The 23,223-nt window shown below is 40.5% G+C and overlaps 1 protein-coding gene across 4 annotated transcripts in view; it reads left to right on the top strand.

Moving 5' to 3' along the window:
- CEP120 (centrosomal protein 120) overlaps positions 1-23,223 on the top strand; it is an 81,637-nt gene that overhangs the window by 45,528 nt on the left and 12,886 nt on the right. For 3 of the 4 annotated variants that reach the window (XM_004761349.3, XM_004761351.3, XM_013060846.2), the window contains exons 16-19: positions 6,363-6,455; positions 7,893-8,054; positions 11,310-11,432; positions 17,940-18,038. In XM_004761349.3, coding sequence (XP_004761406.1) covers positions 6,363-6,455; positions 7,893-8,054; positions 11,310-11,432; positions 17,940-18,038 — 477 coding nt within the window. The remainder of the gene's footprint in view (positions 1-6,362; positions 6,456-7,892; positions 8,055-11,309; positions 11,433-17,939; positions 18,039-23,223) is intronic. The other variant, XM_045081420.1, reaches the window with a different exon arrangement.

Below are 23,223 nucleotides of genomic sequence, written 5' to 3'. Positions count from 1 at the left end.
TCATGTTTTCCTTTTTAGTATCTACAATATTTTTATAATATATTATCTACTTATTCCAACATCTATATCATTTTGAGGTCCCTTTCTGTTGATTTTTTCACCTGGTCATAGGTTACATTTTCTCCTTAGCATGATGGATAATTTTTTGTTAGATACCAGAAATTGTGAACTTTACATTGTCAGTTGATGGATCTTGTCGTGACGTGATGTTACTTGGGATGAGTAGGATCCTTTAAATTTAGTTTGGCTAGGGTGAGTTGAGAACACCCCATTCTGCTTGGGCTCCATAGGATTATGTAGATGCCTGGTGTGTTACAGCATCTCTCCCATCGGACAGGTAAGAACGCACACTCCTCTTAGACCTGTCCGAGCTCTGGGAATGCTTCATCCTACAGCTTTCCAGTGGTAATGTCCCGGCCTTGCGGGGTTGTAGACTACTCTGCACATCTCTGGGGCTCACTTTCTCTGCATCTCCCTCCTCCCTCATGAACTTGACTCACCTCTGTCTCTTCACTCACCTATTGCCTCAACTCAGCCAGATTGTGAGGCTCTGCTGGGTCCCCCCTTCTCTGAACTAGTGTCTGGAAAATGCCTCTAGGAAGTGCACTAGAGTTCCTTTTAGGGCCTCATTTTTTTCTGCTCTGTCAGGGATGATGGTCCCAGGCCACCCATTCTTCAGTGTGTGAAAGCAGTTGTTTTGTGTGGGTTGTTCCAGTTGTGTTTTGGGGGAGGTCAGGGCAGTTAGTCTTCTGTGGGTAGACTGAGCAGAAGGCCCCCAAGCCTTTGACTTGAAAGGAACAGAACTTTATCTCCCTTAATTCTCAACCATTAAAAATGTGAAAAACCAGTGAGTTATAAGAAAAAGATAATAGGACTACTTTAAAGCATCTGTTCTTTAATATGCAAATAACCAAAATTAAAAAGTCAGAGGCCCTCACAAAAACTTTATAGTATGTGTGTATTTGTATTAAATATGACTTGTATATTAAGTAGCATTTATAGTTCTCATGTATCCTTTATGAATTGCATCTGAGTGAGCCATATAATATTTAAAGTTTTTGAATTTTTCATTTAGCTTTTAAGGCAAGACGAGTTTATTGGAGTTTCTTTGTTTTTAATTTTTAAAGATTATTTATTTATTTATTTGACAGAAAGAGCACAAGCAGGCAGACAGGCAAGCAGAGAGAGAGAGGGAACCAGGCTCCCTGCTGAGCAGAGAGCCCGATGTGGGGCTCGATCCCAGGACCCTGAGATCATGACCTGAGCCAAAGGCAGAGGCTTTAACCCACTGAGCAGCCCAGGTGCCCCAAGACGAGTTTATTGTTGTATCATTTTTTAAATGCTGTTGAAGAATTTTTCAGGGTTGAGGTTTGCAAAAGTCCAATCTTGAAACATTTTTTAGTTAATAATTTTGACAAATCCAGCTTGTGCCCTAATTGAGCTTTCTAGTGCCAAAAAAAAAAAAGGAAAGAAAGAAAAATCAGTTTTTATGTAATGAATTGAAAAAAAGTCATTTTTGGTTGGTTGTAATTTTGCTTTTTAATCTTCTCAATTGGCTTCCCATATATACAATTTCTCCTACCATTTCAGCTTGAATTGACAAGCTTCTGACTAGTTAGTAAGGGCTCTGCTCAGAAAATGGAATATGAAATTTGTCTAGTAAGTGGCTGAGCTGTTTATTTGAATTAGTCCCATCAAAAAGTACATTGGATGTTGCCATTGTATTTCGACTGAAATACACTGAACAGTAACAAGTCATCTAGAAGAATATGGTCAACTCAGATGAGATCTGTTTTCTAAAACTTGATAAGTTACTGTAAAATTAAGTCCATTAGGGGAGAAAAAAACAATTTTTTCCTTAGTAGGATGAAACCTTTCAAGCTGAATTCTCTGAGAATCTCACTGTACTATTTTAGGTCTAAAATGTGTGAGCCTTTTCTGTTCATTCATTTTCACTTTATTTACCTGTTTTCTTCAATGTATAACTCTTTCAATACTTAGAAAGTTCATCTGAAGGAGTCTGGGTAATATTGGTGGAACATACTATGCAGCCATTTAAAGTTCTTCTTATTTCTGCTCTTTGGCACAAAATAACTAGTTAATAGTAAAATGGAACTCATCTGCTTATTATGAGGAACTTCCATCTTGCCTTACCAAAAAGATGCTAACTAGCTAATAGCCCACCAATTCAGGATGTAGTGGTGAAGGAGTATAGGTAGTAAATAAAACTACATGGAGTCAGATCTGCAAGACACCAGTATTTCATAATAACAAATTAATATTTTAAGCTTATGATAGGCATCTAATTGTATATATCCTTGTGGGTGATTGGGTTTATTAGTCTATCAGTTAATATTTTGTGGTCATGTTCTGGGACCATTTTGGAGGGATTATTTTGTTCCCTGAGAAGGAGCAGATTATTTTAGTGGAAATTTTTCTGTTTGATAAAATAATTTATTATTCTCTGGAGTTATACATAAACTTTCCCCCCAAATAAATGAAGGGTTAGTTAACCTTGAAACAGATAACATACTGACCTATATCTACCATCCACTTGGGGCCTTGAGGCCTTGTGGGAAAAGTGAAATATTCCAAATCTGTATTTCCAGAATCCAGTATATTGCTAAAGACCTGGTTGTATAGACTGATGAGCTAAACCCAGTGATTGTTAAGTAATGAATGTGTCTTAAACTAATGTTGTATGAGTATGATACTCTTGTCCTGCCTTCTGCATAGCTGACATCATGTTTCTTCTGTCTTCTGCATAACTTCCATCAGATAGCAAAAGATTGCTATCGTGTACCCACAAAGAAGGAAGACCTCAGTTCTACATAAGGGAATAATGTGAGGAAGTGTTTTATGGATAAGATAATGCATTCACTTTGATACAGATTAGCAGATACTACTAGGTGGACTCAAGGGACATTCCAAACAAAGAAGTTTGAAATTGGCTTGGCGTTAAGAAAACTGTATGTAGTTTGATGTGGGAAGGAGGGAGGAAAGAATATGCCTCAAGAAATAAGGTATAGAGAGGTTTATGGAATATAAATTCTGTTCTGTTCCATTTTGAGGAGGTTATACTTGATGCTGCAGACTTTCTCAGCCAGGGTTTCCTGAGAGAATTAAGGCCTAATGCCTGCCAGCATCCAAGGTTGCTGATGGATTAATTTTAGCCTGTGCTTCTATGTGTTGGTATAGTCGTGTGCCATTTTAGGAGGAGACAGAGAAAATACTTACTTGAATCATTTGTTATGTTCTGTGGTTCAGCTGGTAACCCAGCTTGGGAAAGGTAGAAATTTGAGAAACTTAGTTTTTTTAATGAAGACTTTTATGTAAGAGAACAAGGAAATGAGATTTTCATTTTCAGACAGTTATTCTGGTGGAAGTCTAGTGGGCAGAGAGTGGAGGAGGGTAAAGCTCAAGTCAGGAAGACCAGGGAGGCAATAATAGATATAAAAGGAGATGAAGGCCCAAAAGTCAGAGCTGTGATAAGGTGGTGGAGAAAAGCGGAATGGGAGTTAAAGAAAAGGCATTAACGAGGTTTACCATCTGAAGACTTAAGGAATACTCACGGCTACCCTCCACTCCTGCTTTCCCTGATGACTCTATTCCCTCTCCCTCATGCTCACCCAGTTTGGTCTTGCCCTTTCTAAAACACTTCTCTGCTTGACCTCTCCTCCTGTCTACTGAATTCACTTGTCTCCCCCACTTTCGTGCTGAGACATTTTTTCCCTTCAGCCTCTGCTGGGTTTATTGGCTTGCCCCAAGGCCCAGTCCTTAAATCTCTTTTCTGTTTTTACATTTCTTCAGGTGTTGTCATCCACTTTCTGATTGTCCTATATGAGTTAGGTACAAGTACGCATAGTGTACATAATATACATGTATTATATATAACTTTTATCTGCTTGCATCCCCTGCGTCTTCCCTGGACTCTGCACTTGGCTGTTGACACTGTCTATTGACTGTCTCATAAGCAACTCAAACGTAACCTGCCTAAAAACAAGCTCTGTATCTCCCTCCTGTATAAGTTTGTTCCTGTTGATTCCACCTCTTAATAAATAAATGGGGATACCTTTTACTCTGCTCCTCAGGCTACAGGCAAGTTATCCTTGACTCTCTGATTCCACATCTAGTTTATTAACAAATCCTCATGGCTCCACGTTGAATATGTATCCTGGAAACAAACCACTTTGAGCTCCCTCCTTTATGACTTTATGTGTCTCACAGATGACTAGTTACTTCTTACTTCTTAACTCAGTATCCCTTTCTCTTTCCTGACCCCAGTAGCTCACTTCTGGTACCAGAAGTCAGACAATGCACTCCTTGACTTAAAAACCTGTGATGCTCCTCCTGGCACATAGAGTAAAACTCCCATGGTTTACTGGGTCCTACAAGGCCTCAAGGCCTTATGTGATCTACCTCCTGGCTGCCTCTGTGACCTCATTTCTGTCAGCCTGCTGCTACAGTTTGTTCTTAACAACCTGGCCTTCCCCCACGTCAGGATCTATAGAATGTCCTTTTGTTAGAAGTACTTTCTGGTCTCTGTTCAGGATAATCTTTTAGAAATATGCCTTCTTCCTTTGCTCCTGGCCACCAACTAGACACTCATTCTCCTTATTTTTATCCTGGCATTTACTTCAGATTACCTTAAATATCCACTTCCTTGTTCATAGTTGGGTCTTCCCTCAAAATATAAGTACCACATGACTTTATTTTACCCATACCTGCTAGGTTTGCCATAAAAACTCGTTACTTAAATGATGGTGATTTCCAGTTTTTAAACATTTTTGAGTTTGAGATAATCTAGGGAGTAATGGTATATGCAGTAGATTCGAGGTCTGAATCTCTGGAGGGGGTTGACTTGGCAGTCTGGATTTGGGAGTTCTTCATATACGTGATGGTAGGTGCCTCAGGTCATCTGCAGAGGTCATGTAGCAGGAAAGGACACCACCTGAGACAGAGCTCTGGGAACTCACGCATTTGCGTTGCCAGGGGCAGAACATTGGAATTCTGACTCACCATCCTGTTTCTGTGTCTCTCTATGACTTTATAAGGAGGTAGGGCACACTTAGTTGGTTTTTTGTTTGTTTTGTTTTGTTTTTTTAGATAAACCAAAAGTAGGTGGTAGAATTAACAGAATTCTTACGTAAGTGATCATGATTGGTTGGTATGTTGGGCCTAAGTCACTGAAATAAAGTTTAATGAGGACAGATGTCAAATTCTGTAGTTACAGCAGTCTTCTGGACAATAGATGTGTGGGTATAGTTATCCCAGGTTTAAAAACAAAAGCCTTGGGGGAATTTCTCCAACATAGCAAATGGTGTGATTAGGATCCTGAAATAGCACATGTGAGTTTAGACCAAGGTAATGTACTTGCTGTTCTTGTCGCTGGCGGGGAACATTCTTTGGCTTCTGAAGTAGTGAGATCACATTGGGTACCACATTTTTTTTGGAAAAGACCTAGTCTACAATCTAGACTCTAGATTAAATCCAAGATACTAGATGTGAAAATGGTAATATGTGAATAATTGCTAAAACTTGTGTTTATCTTGGAGAAGAAAAAAGACTCAGAGGATATATGATGGCTATCACCAGATTCAAATACGTGAAGACAGATATTTTTTTCTTCTAAGGATTACAAGTAAGGTTCGGGAGAATAAAACTGAGTTCCTGTTGACTATGGGAAAATGATTAATATGTGGCCTGGGCTGTGGAGACTAATTGGTGAGGTTCAGAAAGTCCTAGTAAAAATGATCAGTTAGAAATGAAGGACAGGAAACTGTCAAAGAGTCCTACATGCTGTGTAGGCTGTGCTAGCACACCTCTTACTGTGAACGGGACTCACAGCAGGACTGCAGGCCTACGGCAGCCAGGGTACGAGGCTAATCATGAGGTCAGAAGTAATCATGAGGTCAGTTATTGGAACTGCGGGGAAGAGTTGGATCTGAACCATGAGGAGGATGGACTTGAAACTGATGAGCTGACCTAGCAACAGAAGTAGTTCTAGGGAAGGAGCATAAGTGATGAAGGGGGCATCAGAGAAATACTGGCATAGTGACCAAGGCAGATTTTTAAGGAACTGGATGTTGACTGAACATAGGATTTTACTGGCAGTTTAATTGTCCAGTGGGAGAACGAGCTTCCTCAGGAAACTGAATGTCTCTTGAGATAGCCAAGCAGACGCTAGAGGGGCTTCCTTCCTTAGAGTACTAGCAAGAATTTCTGCTTTGAATTGGTGGATATAATTCATGATTTTCCTGTTCCCACATCATATGTTTCAGTATGTTAAAATGTATGCAGTGTTGACTTTGTTCATGTTTTGATTTGGGGGAAAAGGTAATTTTTCTTTTATTGTACTGTAGGTGGCTGAATATACTGTTCTAGAAGGAAAACTTCAAAAAACCCTAATTGACTTAGAGAAGCGAGAGCAGCAGCTTGTCCTTGCAGAATCGGAGGTAACTATTCCTGTCTTATGTCTTCATTTTCCAGAATCTGCACTCTAGGTACATGCTATTACTTTTCCTTTGTGTTCGTACGAAATCCATCTCATGGAAATGGTCTTGTGGGCATGATGGAGAAAAGTGCTATTCATTAAGAGGTCAGAATGGGCGGAGTAGATAACAAAGTATTTATCAGAAATGTTGTTACTCAGCCAGCTTTGGCTGACATCTGCAATGGTAGAGACTTTTGGTGAAGTTTCCCACATAGAGAAAATGTAGTACAAGCTCATGGCCCAGCCTTCTGCCCTTGTTCTCAGTAAGAACTGAATACCCTTCTTGGTTGACCATTAAAGGTTAGCTCCAAAGGATGGATGAAAACTTCTGTTAGTGCTATGCCTACCTAGCCATTTTGTTAGGTCTTACTGAATTTTACCCAAAGTATTTATTTAAATTACTACAGAAGTTTCAAAATAATTAGAATTTCTTCCACATTAAATTTATATGCCCCTTCCCTAACCACGTGTGTTTCTCAAAATTTTTTTCAGCATATCTCCCTGACTTTGTCCTCATATATTTTCTGGAATTTCTAAAATGATTTGGAAACTGATATATTTAAGGTCAAACATCAATACTAAGGCTGAGTCACCTTCTGTGTTACTAGGCAGAATGTTTGTTTTCGGTGGGCTCCACGTTTTGCTAGGCTTCACCCGCAAATCAACACCTGAGTTGAGATTGAACATCAGTTGCTTAACTGAGCCAGCCAGGCAGCCCCATTTGTGGTTTGTTTTTTTTTTTAAGATTTTATTTATTTATTTGACACCCAGAGAGAGATCACAAGTAAGCAGAGAGGCAGGCAGAGAGAGAGAGGGAAGCAGGCTACCCGCTGAGCAGAGAACCCGATGCAGGACTTGATCTCAGGACCCTGAAATCATGACTTGAGCCGAAGGCAGAGGCTTAACCCATTGAGCTACCCAGGTGCCCTGTTTTTTTTTTAAAGATTTTTTATTTATTTGATAAAGAGTATGTGCAAATAAAAACGGGTAGAGGAAGAGGAAGAAAGAATCTTAGACTGAGTCAGATGCTTAACCGACTGAGCCACCCAGGCACCCTCAGAATATAAGAAATGGCTAAAGAAGAAAAGAAACTTGGGCATATTTGCTTAGGAAATACAGTGGGTTTTATTCAAATAGGAATTTTAAGTGATTAGGGCCTTTTTGGTTGAGTTTATTGCAAGTCATGTATGGAGTTTTGGAGGTACTTTTTATATTAGAATTAAATGATGGATTAAAATTTGGCATTTCAGTATGTTTAAACATTAATTCTAATAATGGAAAAGGACATGGAGATAAATTTGTACATATTCTGAACATTGTATATAAGGATGAGAGAGTACTGGACAAGTGTCATGTAGCCCAGAGCAAGCCAACCTCTGACGGATGCATCTGTTGTCAGGTTCAAAGAGAAAGAAAGGAACTGAAATTAGAACGTGAACGGAACCTGCAAGAACTTCAGGACTCTATCCGGAGAGCCAAAGAGGATTGTGTGCATCAAGTTGAACTCGAGAGGTTGAAGATGAGACAGCTCGAAGAGGACAAACTCCGACTGCAGCAGCAGGTGGGAGCAGTGCTCAGAGATAAGCTGTAGTCGCTGAAAAGTTAGAAAGATACACAGTCAATCCAACTGTTGATCATATTGATTGCGGCGGGATTCAGATATACTTTAAGTCAGAGCTTGTCTTCCTAAATCAAAGTGAAAGATGACGCTGGGATAATGTTCCTTCCTTTACCATTATTGACATGAGAAGGAACTAAGTTTCACTCCAGATTGTTATTTCTGGTAAATTTCGTGGGGGCCAATACATTGTTCATGTGCCCCTGGACCTGGTTCAGTTGCGAGCCAGGCTTGGGGAACAAACGGTGTGTGCTCTGTCACCTTACATTCCCCTGTCTGCCTCTCCCACTCCCCTCTGCGGCCCTGTCCCTGCAGCCAGGTGTCAGCCCAGGTGCTGCGAAGCCACCTCTCCTCTGACTCCTGTCCTCTGACTCACACTTCCTCGTGGCTTCCTCGCTGTTGTCCATCCTGGTGTTGGTGTGTTGTCTTCCTTCACCCTGCGCACCATTGGTCTCCTGGTCTGCCTCTGCTTTGCTGGCCACCCCTCCAGCTCCTCCGTGGGCTTCTTTTCCCTTATTCTAGCCAGTCAGTGTTGGACGTCCTCCCGGCCCAGGCTTCAGTTGGTACTGAACAGTCTTATTCGTGCTTGTGTCTTCAGAGACACTGTGCACCTCGGGGACTTTCACATTTATGTACCAACCCTTTCCTTTGCATTCCAGAACCAAATATCTAATCGCCCTTTGGCTTCTGTACTTGGATCTCTTAAAAGCATGGGAAACCCACCCTCACGCCCCTGTCCATACACTGCAGTCACGGACTCCTCTGCTCTGGTCTTCCTCTTGCAGCTAGTGTGGTAATTTTGAAACTTGGGAAGCCTGACCTCCTCCACCGACATCCTCCAGTGTCCTCTTACTGCTCTAGGATAAAGATCAGAGTGATAAGCTTGCCCTACAAACCTCTGCATCCCTGGGGACCCAGCCTACCTCTCTCACCACTTCTCCCAGTCCTTTACTTCTGCTGGAGGCTCTCCAGCCACACTGGGTGTCCTTCGGTCTTCAGGCCGACTGTGCTTGCCTTCCCCAGAGCATCTCAGTGTCTGCTACTTCTCTTAGCCTCCTTGGGTTTATAGCACACTTCCCTAGAGCCATCTTCCCTGACCCTTATTTTCTAAGTCTCAGTCGAGTTTTTATTAGATGTTAGAGCAGTTTGTTTTTATTTTCATTAGCATGATAGTTTGATCAAGGTCAAATGATTAGCTCCATAAAATTCTTTGGGTTTGTATCTGTATGCCTGGAGTCCAGCCAGTCTTCAAAACATAATAGGAGCTTAATATTTGCTGAAAAAAAAGCAGGATCAAGCTGTTAAAAATTCAGCTTCTCTTTCTTCAGAAATTTCAGCATAGATTAAATATGCACAGTGAATGCCTCCAGACTTCTTCGGTAAATTCTGGCATGAAGAATAGTTTCCATTACTGTTCAGGGCCAGTTAAAGTCCCATTGTTTAGGCAATAGTAAATACAAACATGATTGTTATAGAGGCCTCACTTAAAATATAAAAGATGGAGTTATGTAAGTGGGCAGTTGTGACTAGGATTCACAGGTAGTGCCTCTCCCACTTTGCAGGAAGATCGAGGCTTCTAATGTGTATTAGACTCATCACGGGATCTTTTAAAAAAAACCGTTCCTATCTTGTCCCAGACTGACGTAATTAGCTCACATCTTTGTGGGAAGAACCTTTCTGGCACAAACTGGTATTTTGGAAAAATTATCCCAAGTACTCTCCTAAAACATAGTCTGAGACCTGGGGAAAATCTAGTGGGGAGGTAGGAGGGAGCTGTGGGGCAGCACACATGTCAGGGAGCTGAAAGTGCTCAGCCCTTACCTGGGAACATTTCACAGTTCATATAAAAGAAAACATGCTCGGCCCTGATTCAGAACCAGGTTCCATATACTCAACACACGGTTCTAACAAGACAGGTAGAAAGGACAAAAAGACACCCTGTCAGTGAAAGGTGGTCAAGTGTCTGTGTGCCCGTATAGAAAAGCAAGTCGCACAGCTCCGTCCGTGTTTAGGGACCACTTAGCACAAGAGAAAGAGGCCCTTATGCCTCATAGCTTACTTTTGTACAACCTGATTGGAGCCACAGTAATTGTTTATGATGAGTTCTCTGAATGCTGGAAAAAATAACAAATATCAAGTCTGTTAGCTTTTGTTTAAAACAGAAATAAGTATGATGGAGATGCTTGAGAAAGGTTCTAATTCAAGTTTAAAAATAAAAGTTCAGATATGCAGAGGTAAACTTCAGTCATATGAAGAATTTTCAGGTAACAGAATACCTTAATACCTAGATGCTAGATGAATCCTAATTAGAACGATTTGTATTGACTGGCATGAAATAAGAATTTGTTATTGATAATTGAATTTCCATTTCTGTCACAGGTTTTCTCAGTATTTCAAATTCAGTTAAGTCTTATGTCTTAGTGAGAAGATAAATGGGTTTATCTAATGATTGGTAGTCATAGTGTGACGTGTTTTTGGAAGGCATCTTTAACAGTGCTTATTTTCATTTCATTAAAAAAAAACCCAGATCAAATCAAAAAGAACATTTTAATATCCTGGTTTTTTAGGGGGGGCGGGGGTTGGTAGTTCTGAAACTCTTTAGAGGGGAGTTATATATAGACTTGAGTAAAGGTGGTCTTGCTTTTTTAATTTAACAGAGTATTTGCCTGCTCTCCTTAGAGCATTATTCTAGGGGATGAAGACATTCGATGCTACTTAGGTCTCTGCTACTTCCTGGCTCACAAAAATGAAGGGATTGGCGCAAATCATCTTAAAATGACTTAAGTTGTAATAGTATTTGAATTACGAAGTTCTTTTAACTTCAAATAATAAATAAAATAAATGCCACACTAAAAGTTTATGTTTTCATCCATAATTAGCTGGTATATATATATAATGCACAATATGTTCTTATATGTGCCCTCCTAGTAGTATTGGTGTTTTTGTAAAGTGAATTTCATTTGCCATCTAAAATTTACCAAAAATGTTCTGGTGATACTGGTTTTGTAACAAGTTTCATACTTTTAAAAAGCTTTTGTATGTTGTTAATTTTCCTCATTATAGTTTAGGGATTTCCTAAATTTTCTGCTATAAACATGTTTTAGCATAAGGGAAAAATGACCCTGTTGAATTTGGTAGTATTGAACTTAGCATACTGGTATTTTTTAATGGCTGTACTTTTTCCTTTGTTAAATACAGCTTAATGATGCTGAAAATAAGTATAAGATTTTGGAAAAAGAGTTTCTTCAGTTCAAGGATCAGCAAAGCAACAAACCAGAAATTCGTCTACAGTCTGAAATAAATCTTCTCACCTTGGAAAAGGTACCCATGTCAGATCATGGCAATTTAATTCTAATAATTTATAAAGTCAGTAAGTATTATTTGAATATAAAATATAATAATATTTCACTGTAGTGTTCTGATGTCAACTAAGAACAGAATTCTAGAGCTGAGACATTGTCAGTACCTGAATTTCTTGGCTTTTCTCAGTTTTCTCAGTTCTAGCTTGTACTGATCCGAATTGTTTGTTGTAAACAACAGAAGTGACTAAATGTAGGAATAAAGGAATCCCCGAAACTTTGAGGAAGGCTACAGAACAGGTTTCAGAGTAGGAATGAGAACCAGGGGAGCACAGCATGGCCTGTCCTGTCGCAAAACTCTCTTCTCTTGCTACTTTTGGTGCTATCATGGCCCTGTCCCTAGATTTCTGTATCCCCCAGTTCTGGTGCCAGTCTTGCTGTTGGGAATGCTCTCTGTGTATTACTCTCCGACAGGAGGATTCATTTCGAGCCCGCACTCCTCTAGGATGATGTCCCTCTCGAGGGGGGACGTCTATCCTCTTCTGTTTCCTGTGGTTGGAATCCAGGTCCTCCCTCTGTTTATATAGAGGGAACAGGAAGTATATTCTGGTTCTAGGCATTAAAAAATTTGTAAGGTCCAACAGCCAATTTAAGTTTGACAGTATAGGCTCTTGCATTTTATCATTAGATGTTCTCTGGGCATTATTAAAAAGATACAGCCTACATAAGAACATGGCAGAGGTTATAAAGAAGAAAATAATCTGTGGAAGTTAAAAGCCACTAGGGGGCACCACCCGAAGATGGCAGGATGGAAGTTGGGAAGATGCCAGGGTAGTCCCTGGGCTTTTCATATTTTCTCAGGTAGTAGGTGTACTTTATGGTTTCCTCTCCCAACAGCCAGGCCTTCTCTCAGCTTGCCCTGGACTATCCCCACTGGGGCTCTAGCTCACGGACAACCCCTGTATCTGGGTTCTGGGTAGGAAAAACTACTACTCCTGCTCCTTCCTTCTGTAGTCCCTCCTACTTGGGAGAGGTGGGACTGGCTGCTGCAGCTCATCATGGGGTGGGGGGCAGGGGGGTGGGGTGGGGGCTCATCCCCTCTCGCATTTCTGCCTTTCACCTGTCTCACCAGTTGCCTGTATTAAGATAATCTCTTTGGAAGACCTAGAGTGGTTTCTGGTTTCCTGGCAGGATCCTGATGGACAGAACTGATTTTTCATTATCCAGCAAAGATGTACGCTGACACTGTTAAATCCTGTTCTGAATGATTAAAAAACAGTCAGGATAGAGTTACTTAAACGGCAAGTCATATGGAGAGGCAGGGAACCTAGCCTAGGTGGTCATAACAGTGGAAAGGAAGATGATGGCTCCTACTGTCTGACTTTGTCTTACTAAAAGCCGTGAATGTAAAGGGGAGACAAAGCTACTTCTAGTGAAATCCGCACATGAAGTGTGGAACCTAAAGGACACATGACCTCTTAATGGGTGAATGTGTAGGGAAGGATATTCCAGAAAGAGGTATGCAAGCAAAGGAGCAAGGTTAGAAAGTCTTAGTATTTTGGTAATAGCTTGATTAGAACCTAATCATTACTGTCGTATTTTCAAAATAAAAATAGGACTGCTAAGAGAATGCTGGGAATTTTAATTTTTGGTTCTATGGCAGGGGAAGACCTTAGATAGTAAGTTAAAGAATTTGTATTTCATCTGGTAAGGAAAGTCAGAGATGACAATCAAGTTTATCAGGTTGGCTTCATGGATGTTAATGGAAGTGAAGAATTTTCAGGAAGATCTTTGAGGGCGTGGAAGTTGTAGAGAATTATGGTTCTAGACATACTACGTTTGAGATGCTAGCAGAAGAAGGGAAGTGGAACAGTGGATGGAGTGGTTAAAAAATGGGGAGTATAGTAGGAAGAGAGAAAAGAACTAGACTTATAGATTGGGGAGTCAGTGGCATCAAGTAAACACCATAATGCAGATGCAATGGGCTCAGGCATGCTGAGGAAGGACCCCTGAACACTTCTGGGACGTGCAACCTCAGGGACAGAAGGTGAGGGAGAAGGAGGCTAAAAAGATTGAGAGGAGTAATAAAAACAGTCCAGTGCGGTGCCAGGAGAGGAGGACTTTTGAGAATCAGTAGTAGAGGCCATACCTCATGAAGGGCAAGTCAAACATGGTGAATGAAGGTCATGGGTTTGACAGGTAAGAAGTCACTAACTTTGGAGAAGCCAAATTGGTGGGGCTTATTGAAAAGTTGGGCACAGGAAAAAATAAAATCTAAACCAAGGGCTTCACACTGGTGAAAAAAACCTTAAATGGTAGAAGGAAAATCTACACATATTTTTAGATTGAGGAAAAGCAATTAAAAACAAATTGAGCTTTTACAGAGTAGGGGAGTAGTGGACCATGTAAGAGTTTCTCTTGGGAAATAGAGCCACTGTTTAAGAGGCAGAAAAGAGAATACATAGAAAAGTTGAAGACAAGTTTTTTAGAAGTGGACATTAATTAAACAGTTTTTGCTGCTGTTTCCAAACTCAGTAAATGTTTTCACGGCCTGTCCACGTCTGTGTGCTGTGTTCCTTTTCTTACCCAGCGTGGGTTTGACTGCCCAGCCTGGTTGATGCTGCTTCTTACATATCGGGACAATCTTTGCATTTTTCCACTGGATTTGGTGGCCTGTTCATTTGTCTGCCAGTGAATTTGACTGCAGCTAGACCTCTTCAACCCCTCTTGATAAACCAAGTGTTCAGCTACTTCCATGTTGACCACTCTGAATTCTGTGGTACCTGCCAAGGACAAGTGACATGCATGGCTTCTCAGCCCTTCTCACAGGCCCTGTTATGTAGGTGTCAGGATTTTCATTTTTCCCTTTAGACACTGTCTATCTCAAAATTAGAACAGAAGCACTATCTTTTCCAAATATAAACCTGACACTTCCCACCTTTAGAAACACATTTAAGGGATTTTCAGAATCTCTTTTTCCAACTGTACTTATAGTGAAAGGGTAAAAATCACTCAACATACAAGTGTAAACTGTCATTAAGAGCAAGAGGGAAGAAATTACTAGTTCACCAGACCTAACAAATTCACCCAGCATGTGTAAGTGTTCAGTAAAACAAGCCTTCTCTGCTCTTGTGAAAATTCTTGGTAAATTTTTTTTGGAGCCAGAAGAGGGCAGAATCCTATTTGTTATTTCTACATAATAACTAAGACCTAAAAGCACAAAAAGGAAGGCATAAGTGAAAAAAGTATCTAGTTCTCCATATAATTTTCTGGTTATGTCTGACTGAGAGCTTTTCATTTCTGACTGCCCATTCTCTTCGGAGTAAAAGAAGTATTTCTATTCTCATGAAATGGTGTAACATTAAGTTAAGATACAGTTTTACCAAATACAATCCTGATTCCTTTCGTTATATAAGAAGTCAGTTTATGATTTGCTTTTTGGTAGGAGTATCTTCAATGGCTTAGAAATAATCCAGTTTTTAAATAAAATATGGAAAACAATTTAGTAGGGCAAACTGAAGTTAAAAATAAATGCTAAGGGACGCCTGGGTGGCTCAGTTGCTTAAGCAGCTGCCTTCGGCTCAGGTCATGATCCCAGCGTCCTGGGATCGAGTCCCACATCGGGCTCCTTGCTTGGCAGGGAGCCTGCTTCTCCCTCTGCCTCTGCCTGCCATTCTGTCTGCCTGTGCTTGCTCTCTCCCCTTCTCTCTCTCTCTGATAAATAAATAAAATCTTTAAAAAAAATGCTAAAATTTTTTTTTAAAATATTTTTATTTATTTATTTATTTGACAGGCAGAGATCACAAGTAGGCAGAGAGGCAGGCAGAGAAAGGGAGAAGCAGGCTCCCTGCTGAGCAGAGAGCCTGATGTGGGGCTCGATTCCAGGATCCTGAGATCATGACCTGAGCCGAAGGCAGAGGCTTTAACCCACTAAGCCACCCAGGCACCCCAATGCTGAAATTTTCTTATTATTTGGTAGCTACTGCCTGTCTACTCGTGTCTTAAGGTAGAGGGAAACATGAAGGGAAAAAACACATTATCCTTTGGGACCTCACTTTGAAAGAGTTTGTAAAGAAATTAGGGAGATGACTCAGCCTTAAGTGATTGTGTGTAATCAACTACCAGGGAATGTGATAGAAACTCTTGGCAATTTAGAAACAGTTTTAAGACAGCTTCAAGTTTTAAGTTAGAGTAGAAAAGTAACCGGCTCAGGAAGTAGTGGGGCAGGGGAGGTGATGTATAGGACATGGACCAGAGGGCAGGAGGAGAGGGTCTTCTGTTGAGGAAAACCCAGGAGATAGGTTCAGCAAGAGAACAGGTGTGATTCTGGAACACCGTGAAACCTAGACAGAGAAGAACAGGCTCCAGACTATAGGCAAGTCGCAGTGATGGTCGATGATTCTTAGCAGAGAGGGCAGTGGGGCGTGTAGATAGAAAGGATTCAGGCTAAAGAAACCAGAGAAGAGGAAAAGAACTTGGGGTAAGGAAATGGCAGTAGGAAAGTAGAAGAATAAAACCACCAAGGTTTTCCAGGAAGAAATCTAAATCGTTGGTCTGTGACAGACTCAAACCAGGGAGTAGAGCAGCAGTGATGAAGGCAGTGCCCTCTGTCTTGTAGGGGATGCGAGCTCTGGGCATAGAGACAGGCAGATGGGAGCAGCAGTGAGCACGGCTCTGTGCCTACTGCCATGCTAGCCTCTCAACTGACTCCAGGTCCTGAAGTGAGCTTGCACACCAGAGGTCTGTAACTGGGCTCAGGATCTATGTGTACGGACTAGCTCAAGCCTCCCGTCTACTCACAGGGAGACGTCTTAGCTTGAGGTCTGTGAGTGTCCTGGAAGTAGATCAAATCTTCTCTCGGGTGCATGTTTCTGGGAATTGGGTTGGTACGTTTTCTTTAGAATCACAGAGGCTCCTATATTCTTAAAATAAAGGTAGGAATAATTGATTGGGCCAAAGGAATGAACTCAGAAAAGTGAGGTTTCAACCTGAAATTTGATAACTATAGTTTTTTATTTAAGCATGAATAGCTACGCAAATGGGAATTATTTTGAGACTCATGGCAAAACGGATAAAACCTTATCCTGCTTTTTCTGTTGAGTCAATCCCTGGGTTTATGTGACCCCTCTGGTTTCAGTCCCGTCCTGACTCTCCTCCTTGGTCCCGTCCAGACTACTATACCTTCTCCAGGACCCATGGACATGATTAATACTTTTAAAATTCATAATTAAATACTATCCTTTAAAAAAAAAAAGACCCTTTTATCTCAGAGCAATATCTCATATTGCTATTCCACTGAGTGACACCCTGTTGTTAAATTACCAAGTAATATGGACAAATCTGGAGGGCATAAGTAGAAGAGATCATCTTTGATAATCTCACAGTATTATTCAATTTAGGACATGTAAGTCTAGTTGTGAAATGTCAACACCTTTAAATCCAAGCACCAGGGATTTGTAAAGCCGAAAAAACCTTGACTCCATGAAGTCATATATTACTGCAGAGAATGGTTCTGGTCTTTTATGAAGGGAATTTGGCAATCAGCTTTTCCTTACAGGAAAATAAAACAAAAGTTTTCTGGAGTTTGAATTTTGGGAGAGTGCCTTTGGGTTTGTTTTCCTGCAAAACACAAGGAGCTGTGTGTATGGGAAAAACTAGACTTGATATAAAAAAACTTAGACCCGTTTAGAGTCACAGTATTTTACTGTAATTCAGGCATATTATTACATTATCACTTAAATAGTAAAACTGTCTGTTGGCTTCATGAATTTGTTTGGTACTTGGTTTGAAACACTGAGAGAGTACATTCCAGAACTTAGCCAAGTTGGCTTGAGTTCATGCACAACAGATTGCCTGCTGCAAGTATAAATAACCATTTTTTTAATGGAATCACTTTCATGTTTTTCTTTATATATTTGAGGGAAAACAGAAAATAAGAGTTAGATGAGTATTTAGGAACATTATTTTCCCTACTCTTGGGTTTATTTTAACATTCTTAAAATATTTTTCACTTTGTACTCTCGCTTCGTAAACTGCTCTGATAAAACATTTCACTGTTTTCGACATTTTCTGATTTTTGCCGAAATACAAAAGTATCTCTACTAGCTTTTTTTGTTTTAAGACCAAGTTCCATGTCATGAGAGGCCTCCAAAAGGAATAAGTTGGTTTCTCAGATTGAGAGTGCCAGCTGAATTGGAATGCTAACAGTAAGAACTGCTTTTTGTAAAAAATGAATGTGTTTTGCACTCTCTACACGTTTTAATACATTTATAGTAACTGTCTGGAGGTTAAGACTGATTCAGTTCCTTTTAGTATAGGCTGTTAGGCAGTAAAAATACGACTATATTTTAAACAAGAAAATGTTCATGTGCCATAATATTTATAGTAAATTATATAACAGTTTTAGATGATGTCGTATGTTACACTGTATAAACTCTTTTCTTAAGACAGACTCTTTGTATATATTATCTTTCAGTGATTGTACACAGTGGTATAGTGTTTCACTTGATACGATTTTAATCACTGTCAGGTTGAACTTGAAAGGAAGTTGGAATCTGCAACTAAGTCTAAACTGCATTACAAGCAGCAGTGGGGACGAGCTTTGAAAGAACTTGCCAGACTTAAACAGGTATGTAGTTGATAGCTGGTCATGGATTGGTCGTTTTATGTCTTTTCCCCCTTGATTCTTTACAAGTATGCATATTTGGCAATATCTCTTATGTTCGGATGTGTTCATTTCAGTTGTCAGGGCTATTTCTGACATTAGGAGGTTAGGGGCTTTTTTAAAGAGCTTTTTCTTAATTAAAAAAAAAAAAACTTTTAGGGTTTTTTGTTTTGTTTTGTTTTGTTTTAAGTAATAGCCAGCTATCCTCCCTGGAAGAAAGTGGGAATAATTTATTTTACTTTCACTTCTAAAATGGTCATTTTTTTTTCTCTTAGTAGAAATTCCTTCCACTGAAAGTATCTTTCAGGAGAGAACTTTAAGAATAACTTTAAAAATATAACATGTCCTGCAACTGAACAGCTTATTTTAAATGTTATTCCTAGAATTCATAGTCATTTATATTCAGTGAAGAAAAGGAATCAGAGACAATTTTTTGCGTAATTTTACAAGAATTTAAAAGGTGATAGTGGTTTCCTGAATTCTTATTAGGTTACCTCTCCCACCCCCCCCTTTGGTAACAAATGCCATAAGCCTCAGGAGAAATTAATCTCATTTTGGGATGTAATTTCCTCAGATGATTAAGGTCAAGTAAAATATGAGCAGGTTTTTTGGAATTCAACCTACTTGACCTGACACTTCTAAGGATCAATAATGGTTAGCTTTATTCTAACTTCTGCCTTTTCTTTAACAGTCAGTTTTATTCTGAAGGAAATTTGGCACTTGGGCCTTTCAAATTTGTATTCTTTTTAATCTGTCTCCATGACCATTAAATGCTATTAAACAAATTCGTGGTATCGTAGTGATCACTTCCTGCCCTCAAAGAGAATTATGTCCAAGACCGTAGAAGAATTAATAGTACAGTTTGCCTTAACGTAGCTCCTAGAAGAGTTGAGATTGTACAGAATGACTATGAAAGTTCGCAGGACTAAAGATAGATGAGTGTAACTGGGGGCCTCCTGTATTCAAGGTACTGCCCTAGATTGATTGATGTAGGTAAAACTTAAGTCTTTCCCTCAGGGAGCTTGCAATTTGCTAGTAGGGAAGAAAATTACAAGTATAACATATATATTTAAGAGCCCTGAGAAGAACCATCCAGAGTAGTCAGGAGGGGAAAGTACATCTGTTTTACAGCACTTTAGGAAGGGGCTTATGGAAGGGGAGGTATGTGAGATACAGCTCTGGTGAGTGGGTAGTGATTGAGGAGAGTAGTGAGGGAAATGTTGGAAATAAAACTGCCAAAATGATTATGGCGAACAGGATCAAATTGGAAAGCAGAGGCTGTACTTGAACTCCAAGAGGAGGACCCCTCATAGCAGTCATTTGAGGCTAGAAGCACTGGAACATCATTGGGAACGTGACATGCAGACTCATGTAAAAAAACAAAAACACACATAGTTTTGGTAGATGCTGTGTAGCACCATCTACTTGATTTTAACGTGGAGTAGACAGTCAAAGATGATGCCCAAGACGTAAGCCTTACAATCTGAAAATTTAAGACGAGAAGGAGAAAGGACTTACAAAGTTGGGCCCTGTAACTCGTGCAGAGGGACATTCAGCGAGCAATCAGAAATGCGGATCCGACGTGGGGAGGATGCCGTGGCTGAAGAACACAGCAAGGACTCCCTTGCAGGGGTGGGAACTGAAGCTGGGGCAGGCAGAACTGAGCATTCTTAGGTTTGCAGTGGACAGATGAGAGCCAATCCTGGAGGCAGCAGGTGGAAAGAGAGTGATCCTGATTTCTAGCCCCTTACTTGTCATTCCATTCTAACCAAGATCCTTCCAGAGCAGGTCATTTTATTTCTGTTTTCCAGAGGAAAGACACTGAGACTTAGAGGTCAAGTCAGGTGCACCTGCTCATACAGTGACTGAGAACTGGAGTCCAGGCTCTTTCCCCTTTATAATGTCAGCTTTTTTTTTTAAGATTTTATTTATTTATTTGACAGAGATCACAAGTAGGCAGAGAGGCAGGCAGAGAGAGAGGAGGAAGCAGGCTCCCTGCCAGGCAGAGAGCCTGATGTGGGGCTCGACCCCAGGACCCTGGGATCATGACCTGAGCTGAAGGCAGAGGCTTTAACCCACTGAGCCACTCCAGGGCCCTAAAGTCAGCTTTTTATTCCCTAGAAGCCAAATAGTGAAAGAATTTCAGGAAGAACAAAGGGACCCAGGGAAGGCTTTAGAGATTTCTGACCAAGGACTGAGGTACTGGTCACAGTTTGGCACATCCCAGCCAGGAAAATGTTAGATAGAAGAGCTCTGATGGTGAGAATTCAGGGACTTTGGACAGGAGGAAGCTCAAGTCGTGATGCCAAGGTCCTTAGGTTACATGCCATATGAGAAGGAGGAGTCCCAAGGAATTGGGAACAGGAAGTAATGTGTTGAGAGTAGCTATTAGAGGTAACAGGATTAAAATTCTCTCAGAGGCGGCACACGGGGTTGGTTTAGAACATGGCTTGGAGTCCTAAGAGGTGAGCGGAATCTGGGCTCTACTTCTTGATTTTTCACCGTACCAATGAGGAGACTAATCTCTCATCACAAGTTTTTCTGAGAATTGAATGAGTGGCTCATACAGCATTTAATAAAGGTTTGGTTGTAGGATGTGCCCACTACCTGGGAACTGTTACAAGGAGATGAGCTCTAAACCTGGAGTATTCTTAGATTTAGTCATCGGGGACCTAATTGGTTGCTAGGTTTGGGTATTTGGGGAAAAATATTGGAGGGATTTGTGACTACAGTGTTCTACTCAACAATCTCAGATTTTTAAGTCTCCAAAAGCGGTGGATGTGATTATATAATAATAGAAATAGGCAAGTGGGCAGGCTATAGTTTGAGTAGTAACAGTACTTTATATTGATGTGGTAGCTTTATAGATGTTCTTTAGAAAACTGTGTAGAAGGGAAAAAAAAAATCCTAAAGTGCAGATATACCAGGTAGGTTGTAGAACTTCCTAAAGTTTGGGTATAAAGAGATGAGAGTGCACGGAAGCCGTGGCTCTGTCAGCATGTCATTCCTGGGAGCCTGTGGTGCCCCTTGCCCAGGAGTGACTGCTCCCCACTGAGCGGCGCTCTTCCCTGTGGAGTCCCATGTCCAGCTGGGAGCCCTGATCATTCCCCAGGGTCTTGCCGGGTGGTGAAAAATGCGAATGAAGTGAGCCAAAATAATACAATATTGTTAGAAAAGTTCGAGGACAATGGGCTTACCATTGTATTTTGTCCTTCAAAGCTAAGGGAAAAATGTTTTAAAGACCGTGTTTGCAATACCGCGATTAGATTTGCAGTCATTTCCAGTCTTAAAACTGAGAGTAGACTGAGAAGACGTGGAAGGACCCTGCCTGCAGCTGAAGGAAAGTTACATAGTGAAGGCTCAGAGACTCAGAGAAGGGCTAAAGCCATAATGAAAAGGTAGAAAAGGGTTAGCTGTTGGCTAGGGATGACTTGCTTCTCCAAAGCAAATACCCTAAGTACTGAAATGGAATTTCATTGGGATTGTCAGGGAAAGGCTGCCCCCCCTCGCCCCTCCTTCCTGTCACAGGCATCCTTGTACACTTTGGCTCTTTCTGGCTCCTCCTATTTAATGCCTTCTTTTCTGGTTACACTTTATCCCTTCATCTTTTCTACCCTCTTGCCTAAAAACCACTGGCAAAGTAATTCTGGCAGTTTATTCCTCCAGAGAAGTTATTGTCACAAAAGTCAGATGCTGGGCGTCTGGGTGGCTCAGTGGTTTGGGGCCTCTACCTTTGCCTCAGGTCATGATCTCAGGGTCCTGGGATCGAGCCCCGCAACGGGCTCTCTGCTCAGCAGGGAACCTGCTTCCTCCTCTCTCTGCCTACTTGTGATCTGTGTCTGTCAAATAAATTAAAAAAAAAAAAAAAAAGTCAGACGCTGCTCTGACTTAGTGTCTGTGTTAAGAACAGAACAGCCCTACATGGCTGGTTTACCTCGGAACTATTTGCTCCAAAAAAAAAAAAAAAAATCTCATTCTTGGAGTGCAGTGATCTTCCTTGCAGACTGATTCTCATCCTTAGCCCACAAACTTTCTGCTTTGGAAACAACACTGTAAACAAACTTTGAGGTCAGCAGGAATCACTGATGGTCTGCAGACAACTTTCGAGGTTCGGCACTTGGGAAGAAAGGCAAGAGCCAGACTGAACTGTGCTCTGCCACTCACTGTTTTTGCAGGATTAAAATTAATAACTTCAACTAAGCACAATTTGTATGTGTGAAAATACAATTTTTTAGAACTTTTTATTAAAAACACATTTACTGTGTTTGAATATAAAATTGGAATCCTCTCTCTGCTTTTGTTCAGATGATTGTTTGTGCAACTTCTTGTTTAAATTGGATTAGTACCATGTTAATTTTACATTGCCTCTGGTGAATAGCCACGGGGCTCTAATCTCTGCCAGTAATTTGTCACAGCAAAATCCTCTGGAGGGCCATACAAAACATTTGTGTAGTACGGATTAGATGGGGAAAGCCATATCTTAGATTGTTAATAAATGTTAATGACAAAACCCAGCTGGTAAAGCTTGGAAATAAGATCTAATGCTTGGTGCCTTTTGCCAAAACAATGTTTAAACAGATTTCCATTACTCAAAGGTGACCCAGTATAGTCAATTTGTGAATTAAAAAAATCATACTCCTCTAATGATTTAGGGGGGAAAAAAAATCTTTTCTATTGCCTCACACCCATAAAAATCTGTGTTTCTAAGCTGCAATTTTGTGTTGCTGTTGTTGGTCTTTGCAAACGGGGGAGACAAAAGCTGTAAAATGGAATGTAAAATGGGTCCGAACTTAGAAAACAAGGAAATGAGCCCCAGACATTCTGGATCTGATGTCTTTCCTACAGGGTGTAGCACAGATCTTTAAAGAATTCTGATTGTTAGACAGTTAAGGGGGAATTTAGTTTCTTTTTCCCGCAGGTCCACCAAGATACACTCTACAGCTATTTTTAAACCCAAACGCTCGAGTTTCGTTTTTCTACAGATACTGAAGGTTGTGGCTTTAATTTTTGCTTTATAAATAATATGTTTACTTAAAAGCATTTCTTGTCACCTTATAAAATAATTGTCTAGGTAGCATGATAGCCACTATTTTAAAAACAAAAATCAGTAAGAGATATGAATTTGGTGCTGGAGAAAATTTAACATTTT

Source organism: Mustela putorius, unplaced genomic scaffold, assembly GCF_011764305.1.
Source record: "Mustela putorius furo isolate JIRA1106 unplaced genomic scaffold, ASM1176430v1.1 tig00000561_pilon_pilon_pilon, whole genome shotgun sequence".
In the NCBI taxonomy this organism is placed as follows: Eukaryota; Metazoa; Chordata; class Mammalia; order Carnivora; family Mustelidae; genus Mustela; species Mustela putorius.
This window is presented reverse-complemented; position numbering and strand designations above follow the sequence as displayed.